General features: G+C 35.9%; 1 protein-coding gene across 2 annotated transcripts; it reads left to right on the top strand.

Annotated features, from left to right (window-relative positions):
- Positions 1–203: 203 nt before the first annotated feature.
- LOC122640594 (probable transcription factor KAN3) lies at positions 204–7,148 on the top strand. Of its 2 annotated transcripts, none has more exons than XM_043833815.1 (5): positions 204–666; positions 917–993; positions 3,037–3,206; positions 6,194–6,317; positions 6,774–7,148. In XM_043833815.1, the coding sequence occupies exons 1-5, from the start codon at positions 543–545 to the stop codon at positions 7,038–7,040; spliced, it is 762 nt and encodes a 253-aa protein (XP_043689750.1). In that variant the 5' UTR covers positions 204–542; the 3' UTR covers positions 7,041–7,148. The 2 variants fall into 2 exon arrangements, with proteins under 2 accessions (XP_043689750.1, XP_043689751.1); XM_043833816.1 differs by having other exon boundaries at positions 212–666; positions 3,040–3,206.
- The last annotated feature ends 2,045 nt before the right edge of the window (positions 7,149–9,193 follow it).

Below are 9,193 nucleotides of genomic sequence, written 5' to 3'. Positions count from 1 at the left end.
GCAATTTTCACAGCACTTCCTCTTCTCATTCCCTCTTGCTCTTTCTAGTTTGAACAATAGCAATTACAAGTCTAGTTAGGGTTTCATGAGTCCTATATTTTGCACCATTAAACCTTTCAATGAGACCTAGAATCCCAAACCAAGAGATTTTTTAGGTTTGTAAGAGTCATCTAAGGTAGTATAGTTGAGCTCAAATTGCTAGAAAGGTTTCAAAGAAGAGAAAAGGGTGGTTTTGTGGTCCAAATAGAGATAATGAGTTAGATATTTGACAGAGCAATTTATGACTTAAAGACTTCAACATGAGCAAGAGTACATGTCTCCATTAGGGTTTTATTTAACTTTTTCTCTGTTGTCAAGCAACTGGGTATGTTTTGACTGTCCCTACTCATAAAATTCCATAGACTTAGACACCCAACACTTTTATTCCTTTGTATGGCTTTTAGCTTCCTTGTGTTCATACTGGAAAAAGGACAACCAAACATATATGATTATCTAAACTGTTGTAATGAAACACTATTCTCATTTTTTTTGAACAAGAAATAATGAGAGACTCTTCAAGAATTGGAGTTAGACACTACAAGAAATCTGAAGCTCCTAGGCTGCGATGGACACCAGATCTTCATGAATCCTTTGAGGAAGCTGTCGAAAGACTCGGCGGAAAACATAGTAAGTTTCAGTTGCAGTAGATGATTGAATAGGATGAAGTTTTACAGAGAAGATCTCTCCTGAGTGCAATCTAATGAGAGTGTCTAATTTTTAAGGAAGGAAAAAAAATATATGTATAAAAATTTTAATATGTAGCTTAGAAGGCTTTTTACTTAGCATGAGCAAACAGGAAAAAGAAAAGGAATTAATTGAAGCTTGGATCAATTAAATCTCCATTGATGGATGGCTGATGAACTGTGGTTTTTTGCAGGAGCTACACCAAAGAGAATTATACAGTTGATGGGTGTGAAAGGATTGGTGATATCTCATGTAAAGAGCCATCTTCAGGTACATTTTCCAATTTTCTTTACTAAGAAAAATAAAATTATGAGTGTTCTTAGAGATTTTAAGAAACTTCACAACTGTTAAAAGATGCTAAATTTCTTCTGTGTTTGATATCAAGGAAATTTGTTTGTCCCTCTTCCCTTATCCACCCACCCCCCAAGAAAGAAAGGAAAAGAACAAAAGGGCAGAGAGAGAGAGAGAGAGGGGACAAAACTTAAAAAGGGATATATCTTTTCTTTTTTATATCATGCATTTTGGCTATAAATTAGAAGATGGCCAAACCTTGTAGATTTAGAGGTACAAATGATAATATATAGTTGAAGGTGTATTAATATGTTAAATACAGGATATATTTATCTAAAAGGCACTAAAAGTTTTTTAATCTGACCAAAAATAGATGAACAAATTTAAGAATTTCAAGAGAAATTGTTCCAAACCACTTCTTACCAATCTCAATACCTTCCACCAAAAAATGGTTTTAGTTGAATTTGATCAAACTTGAAATGGCTTTTCTAGAGGAACAAAGATATTGTTTGATTAGAGTATATCAAAATAAAAATAAAAAACTGAAGAGGGGGTGGGTGACATAGAAGCTTTACCCCTCAAAAGGAAAATTAACTACATAAAATAAAAACTCCTTGGCATATTTCTGCATAGTTTATACATAACATGATCAAAGATTAATTAATTACCTTGAGAAAAATAAAAGCAAATAATACACAATGCGTGAACATAGTGGAGCTAGCTAGTCTACATTGTTGAAGCTCCGGCCAGAAATGGCAATTCACCTCTAAAATTTGCTTAGGCCTAGACCATTCACTATTTTTACTTAAATTTTGAAATTTATCACTCTATATATTCGCAACAAATTTTTTTGGGGAGAGCATGGCCCTATGCTCAGACACTGGGATGCATAAAATGACCATTGTGCCCCCTAATCCCCTCTTGGTTTATGCCCATGTGCGCTCACCCATTGGCCAAGACACAGGAACAGGCTCCTTTTTCCCTTTTAATTATTATTATTATTTTTTTTTGGGGGCGAGGGGGTGGGGATTGGAGGTGGAGAAGAGAATATAGTTGGTATTTGGTAGTTCACATTGAATCCCAAAGATAAAGCCAACTTCCTTAAATAATAAACAAGAAGAATTATCATGCATTTCTGATGCAGACCAAGGCCATGCCCATACCCATGTGGTCGACCCCGACCAGCCCTCTACTCAAATGGGCCAACCACATGCTCTTTGGAGACCAGCCTAACTTCAAGCCCAACAAGTACATTCTAAAGACCAACCCCAAGGTGTGGCCCCAAAGTCAAAAGAACTTAAGGGCATGGCCTTGGAATGTACTTGTTGGGCCACACCTCCGAAGAGCATGTGGCTGACCCAATTGCATAGAGAGTTGGTCAAGCGTCGGCCACATGAGAATGGGTGTACCTTGCATCATTAATGATGCAAGCCCCCAAAGGAGATTGTCGAACTTGAATCAAGTGATCAAACAAGTTTCCAAGAAAGCACAACTTGGATACAGAAATTTCTGGAAATACGTGACTTCAGTAAAATGAGGATAACTTATTGAATATAGATTGTTTGGGGTGATTCCAAAACCAAAAATTTGAGGACCCTTGGATCTACAACTTTACTAACAAACTCTTCTTCAGAAAACCAATGTAGGATCTCCAAATATTTATTTGAAGTAGAGGCATATGCACTAGACAGATTCTGAAACTCAAAAATATGAATATGGATAGATATGGGGTTGAAATTCAACTCTTCTAGGATGATTGCATCTCCAACGAAGTCTTGCAACTCTTCTGGGATGCAAGTGAAGTAAAAAATTTCAAGTCTTCTAGGATGAAATGTTCTTCAATTTTCAAACATATACAACAACAAATTACTTATTATTTAGTGTACTCCATAGTCCACCTGAAAATTTTTCTGAGCCACCTCATTAAATAATCTGTCAATAAATATATTGCAATTACATAAAGATGATATTTACTGCAACTTAGTATTCATTATTTTTCTTATTAAACTTCTTCCTTATCAGCAGATGTACAGAAGCATGAAGAAAGGAACAAACATTAAGTCTCTTTTATCTAGGCGACCACCAAGTAATGGAAGGACAGATTTTAGTGATCTCAACAGCTTTTATCAACAAAATGTTGTGGAAAACACTCACTCCAGCCCCAAGCATACACAATGCTTCTCTCTACAAAGGTAACCAATAGACATCCTTAATTTTAGTGTAAATCAAATGTAAAGTTTTGTGTGTTTGTGCAGAAAATATGATATCTATTACTTTGATCGAAACTAATAACTCTAAATGCTCTATTGAGTTTTGCTGCAAATCCACAAACAAGTTATACATTTGTCCACCTTGCAGGCCACTTTTTTTTTTTTTTTTTAATAAGGATTTAAAAATATAAATGGATTTCAAGTTGTTAATGGATATATAGATAATTCCTTGGTTGTGAGTTTTCTGAAAATTTTACTGGTTCTAGTGCAAATCTCCTATGTGTATTCATTCAAGGTTAGGGTTTCTGACAAACCCCTTTTTTTTTAAATTGCCTTTTGGTTTACCTTGTAATTTCTTGTTTTAAAACAATACCTTTTTTATTTAATTGAGCAACTTGTGGAGAGCTGGTAGATTTCCCAAATGAACTCCTTTACTTTATCTAGTAAGTAACCACTTACCAGTTGGTTGTGGAAAAAAAAATCCTCTCAAATTCCCTAAAAGTACAGTGTGGTGCAGTTCGGGGCTGAGAGGCATACTGACACTAGGAAAGTAGGTAGCTTTTATGTGAAGGCTATAAAATAAGTAGAAAGATAAAATGGACCTTTTTGCATTCTCTATCAAGATCAAGTTTCTTGGGGGTATGTTAGGCAATAATCTATTCATTGCAGGCATCTACTAAACAAAGCATTCAAAATTAATAGATATTTCACTAAATTGCTAATACAATTATGGGAAGTAGTTTTTTATCTAGGAGTGTGGCCTATGCCAACACTTCTATGTTTCTACCTCTCTCTTCCTCAACACAAGGAGGCAAGGTGTCTTTTCATATGGAGAGGAGAGAGATAGACTCATGAGAGTGCTGGGCCACACTCGCGGACAGAGTTCTTTTTCCCCACAATTATATATGTGATGGATAGATTTTTGCAACTGGATAAATCTTGAGTCCCCTAGTTTGCATAGGTCCGAGTGGAGGGAACCCTACTAGATGGGTGGGTGAACCCTACTCTACAGATAAATGAAAACTTTCACCATTTGCATAATTTGGGATTTCAATTCATTAGTGAATCATTTAAAGAGGATACCTTTTCAAATATGCTTGTAATTACTGAAATTATGACTGCCATGATGATAGAATTGTCAAAAATTATGGCCTTATCAAGGCATTCCATATATTTTTTTCGTCTCAGATCTGATGGGGAAAAATTTTGTGGACTAGTAGATCCTAAGATTCCTTGCTCACATCTAAACTTTCAGCCCAAAGAGAGTTAATTGGTAGAATAGAGACTTCAAAATCAAATCAGGACTATGGGAGAGTACATAGTAATGATTGGAGTACCATAAGCTTGCATGACATACATCCAGATGCATGTCAATACATAGGAGTGTATTTAATTGATTGAATTCGACTCTAAAGTTAGACACATGACTAATTCAACGTATGTACTATCTATCCAATGATCAGAATTAACACATCATTATTTCACAAGGCTGCCTTGATAAAATTATCAAGGCCGGACCATTCAAATAAGTTTTTCCTAATAAAAGAATCAGCTATGGACTTGTTTTTTTTTTTTTTTTTTTTTTTGGGGGGGTTGTTGTAATATGCTATGGACTCATTTCAATGAAATTGGGAAAGTAAAAAAATTGTTACCTACTCTTTTTGTTCTTCCTATTTTTAAAATGACTTTAACATACGAAATTTAACAAGAAAATCAACAACACAAGCTTCCAAAAACACTTGTAAATCTATGCAGATACAAATCATCTAGGATTGAGAAAAAAAATGCTGTCAGTCTACGTAGTGTACGCTAGCATCTCCTTGTATCTATCTTTCATACCTTGTATAAAATGGCATATCAGCCTTCTATTGTGGGAGGAGAGATATAAATACAGGGAGACGCTAGCATATGCTATGCAGCCGAAAATTCAATCGCTGGATTTTATTAACTCATCCAATGTAAGACTCTCATAATGGCTGAATGGCTGAAAATATTTTAGGGAAATTTTTTCTTCATGTTGCCACAGGAAGAGCTATCATATGAGGCTCAGGTCATCCCTATCATCAGAAGGCATCCTTTACATTAACCACATACAAAATTCCCTGGACCACTCCAGCCTCTTGGTCCAACGTCTGGCAATTTTCCTCCATAAGATTTCAGCTCATAACTAATTTACATCTGTTTGCCAAAAAAAAAAAAAGTTTAAGTCTATGATACTATATAAGGCATGATTTGAACAGCAATACCCGTGATCCCATGATCCAATGCCAAACAGGTATCCTCTTCCCTATAGCAATTCCCTCCCGCTTTCTCTCCTTGCACATTTATCTCACCCAAATACATAGCTCTCTCTCTCTCTCTCTCTCTCTCTCTCTCTCTCTCTCTCTCTCTCATGGTACTTTCTTTTCTCTATTCTGGTTTAATTAATTTTATGGTTTCAATTTAAAGACTCACTTTTAAAGTCAAAGTTTTGCTGGCCAAAGATGATGAAGAAAAAATCAAAGATGTAAGGAGTTAAGGTTTCATGTTCAATGGATAGCCATGGTTTATTCTAGGGTTTTTTGTTTTTTTTGTTTTTTTTTTTGTTGCAACATTTTAGGGTAAATCAATAAATGCAAAAAGGGATAGAATATTTTTTTTTCCCGCAAACAAAAGCTTCTCTTAGTGGATTGTGAAATCAATATTTGTCTTTTAAAAAGTAAGAAAATCTTGTTGTAATCAAAGTAAGTGAACAAAAAAATTGTGAGGAGGATACAATCAAAGTCGCTTCATATGTACCCAAAACATATGCAGGATGATGACATCTCATATGGATGACATAATAATAAGTCATTTTCTATTCTTTTGAAAACTTTTTTTACTCGACTTAAAGAACTTTTAAAAATAAAATAAGGGGTTAATGAAAAGAAAGTAACAACGTCTCACTTCATCCCACTTTGATTGAACTTTGAGCTTTCATTGTTTTGCAGGCCCTTAGGAGTTCAATTGATGACATGGGAATCTGAAAGGGCAGCTTCTGGACATGAAAGCTTTTCGACAGAAAGCAATGAAGTTCTCCTGACAAGAAAAGAAATAGAAAAAGATGAAAATCAGGTACTTAAATCAACAATTAAAATTGCTGATTGTAATGAAAATATCAAAAGAACCACACACATAAACAAGCTATTAGGGACAAAATGATGGAGACACTCTTTGAACAGCAATGTAGGGATATGATGGAATTCCCATTACCTAAGGCTATGTTTGGATGCCAAGAAAAGAAAAAACATAATGAAACAAAAAACATGATTCAAATTGATTTTTGTGTCTATCTCTCTCTCCTCAAATTTAAAGTTTTTTGAATTTTTCTTTTCTTTTCTTGGTATCCAAACATAGCCTAACTTCCTTGGGAAAGAAAAAGAAAATATGAAACTGCCCCTGCAAAGACCTTATGTCTATAATTTTTATGATTGGAAGTCCCACCTGAATTTCTTAATTGCTTGTTAAGCTTCACAGGATTTTGAAATTTTCCTACTACTGTTTCTTATATATGTATAAATTTTGTGGCAGCTTGCACAAATGATCTCAGTTGGTGGGATATCCAAGAGAGAAGATATTGGTCACCCAATTGATGATCAAAACTATGAAATGACCTTATCTTTCACTCCCTCCCCATTGGAAAGAAGTGAAAAAGAAGGAGAAATGTGGCCTTTGGAAGAAAATATACCTCAGTTCAATAGTAGTAAAGAGAGAGATATTATGGACTTTAAATCCCTTGAGGAAAGCTGTATAAACTTAGACCTAAACATCTCAATAGCCATCTCCAACTCTAACTAGAAACTGAAACTATAAATTTGTGCACTTGTATACTGTAATTTGCTACTGGCACTCCTCATAAATTTTGTTCTCTCTTATCACTATTACAATTTAATTGAAATTACAGCATAAGCATGGAGAGTGACAACAGGGAATTGTGATTTGGAAAACTCTCTAGGACCCCTTTAGTAATTAGGTTGAGAATACCAACCTGAACCTTGAAATACTAGGTGGATCAGCTGGGTAGTTTGTAAAGTGTCATATTGGGTTGGTTTTAGATTGTCTATAATTAGACTCAGAAATGCCAATCTGAACCAAAACTGTTTATTACTTGGGTTGTGATAATTGGAAAAACCTGTTCTCATCTACTTTTTGGTTTTCTTGATCTGTTTTTTCATATTTATTTCCTACTTAGAAATGATTAGAGAACCTGTTCTTAACTAAAACCAACAATGTTAAAGATTGATATGTAATCTTAACTTCTTCTAGGGTGAGCATTTTCTTTAACAATGAACAGGCTTTGAGGCCTCACATATATTCGAAATATTTTTGTGACATAGAGGTTTGCATGTTTCCTGTGGGGGGGGGGGTGGCCAAGTTAGCCCACTTGTACAACGATCTTAGCCTTGTCAGCATCATTGCCTCTTGCATTTTACTATGTAGCACTTTACAAATAATGTTAACGCAAACACCAAGACACACGAAGGAAAAAAAAACAAAATAGAGCAAAGATGACAGAGAGATTTAACGTGGTTCAAATACCAATGTGATGTGCTACATCCATGGAGGAAGCTGAAAAGATTCACTACGTAACAGAAGAAAATACAATAGAAATCTCTCAAGAACACCAAAAGTCGCAGCAAGAACTCTTTTCTCAAAACCCTAATACGAAGATCCCAAAATCTCACTTTTTCTCTTTTGCTTACACAACGAGGCACTAGAACTCAGCAACCAAGTCAGTTTGATCCATCTAGTCGGGTCGTACCGTATCGCAGGGCAAAGCCCCCACACCCCCATACAAGATCACAAAAAAAATCATTTTCAAGTCCCCACCAAAAAAGATCAAAGCAAGGCAAACTTCAAAAGGAGGCGTACAAGAATTCGAGACACACATAACAAATAATACCCTTAACAGTACTCATTTTTCATATTTACCAAGAATGTTTTTGATGGTTTGCATTCTCAGAACAGATTCTAAGTTTAGAATGCATTCTGAAATCCGATTCTTTTCTATATTCTTGCTTCATAATATATTCTAGACTTAAAATATAGTTTGAGAATACAAACCAAACACAGCCTAATGGAATTGTATCTTGGATTCGTGCAATCTAAATATCTTTGGATTATGCAAATTAAGGGATAGATAGGCCTAAGGTCTCCTATTCACATGTGAAATTTCAGCTCAAATGGAGTCAACCAATTGGCAAAGCAACGTAGTAAAAAAATTCAAAACCATTGAAAGAGTGCATGATAATACTTGAAAGGTTATATGATTCAACTGGTCGAAATCTGAAATTTGACATGTGGCAAATCTTGCAACTGTAAACAGCTCGACTACAAAATGGATATGCAAGTCTACGTGTTTGGTCCATTAAGGAATTTAACATATTTGTATCCTATTAAATATCTACCTGATTCACATGCTACCACAGTACCACTTCATATCCTAATCCGATTAATTAATAACCAAATATCAGATTATTAATCCGATATATGTGTTGAACAAGACCTAAATCCCTTAAATATATACCCCTATGATGCTAACTCGTGCACTCTCATTGGTCCCCGCATATATGTAGGGACCACACTCCCCCCATAGAGAATGTTGGCTCTATATATAAATATGGGGATGGAAAGAACGTTACCTGGTTGTGTGGTATGTGTGGCTCCTGCACCTAAACACAGAAGTGCACTAACCCATGGAAAGATGGAAATCCCACCCAGGGGATGCTTGCACATAGGGCTGCAACAGGGTCGGGTTGGGTCGGGCTTTTTAAAACCCTAGCCCAACCCTGAGTCCCCTTAGCTCGGCCCAGACCCGCCCTGACCTTGACTCAGAGCCTAAAAATCCTGACCCTGACCCTGACGGGCCAAGCCCAGCCCAAGCCCACCTTGATTGGCCCTGATTGGGCCAGGCTTGGCCTATTCACCCTGGCTCTGGCCCTGACCCTGGC

This window comes from Telopea speciosissima, chromosome 9, assembly GCF_018873765.1.
Source record: "Telopea speciosissima isolate NSW1024214 ecotype Mountain lineage chromosome 9, Tspe_v1, whole genome shotgun sequence".
NCBI lineage: Eukaryota > Viridiplantae > Streptophyta > Magnoliopsida > Proteales > Proteaceae > Telopea > Telopea speciosissima.
Note: the sequence above shows the minus strand (reverse complement) of the source record. Positions and strands in the feature narration are given on the sequence as shown.

What these genes read in the sequence shown, in the direction of transcription:
- LOC122640594 (XM_043833815.1), top strand. Translation starts at nt 543, where the DNA reads ATGAGAGACTCTTCAAGAATTGGAGTTAGACACTACAAGAAATCTGAA. An exon ending in AAGACTCGGCGGAAAACATA is followed by an intron (nt 667 to 916) that starts GTAAGTTTCAGT and finishes GGTTTTTTGCAG; the next exon opens with GAGCTACACCAAAGAGAATT. An exon ending in ATGTAAAGAGCCATCTTCAG is followed by an intron (nt 994 to 3,036) that starts GTACATTTTCCA and finishes CTTCCTTATCAG; the next exon opens with CAGATGTACAGAAGCATGAA.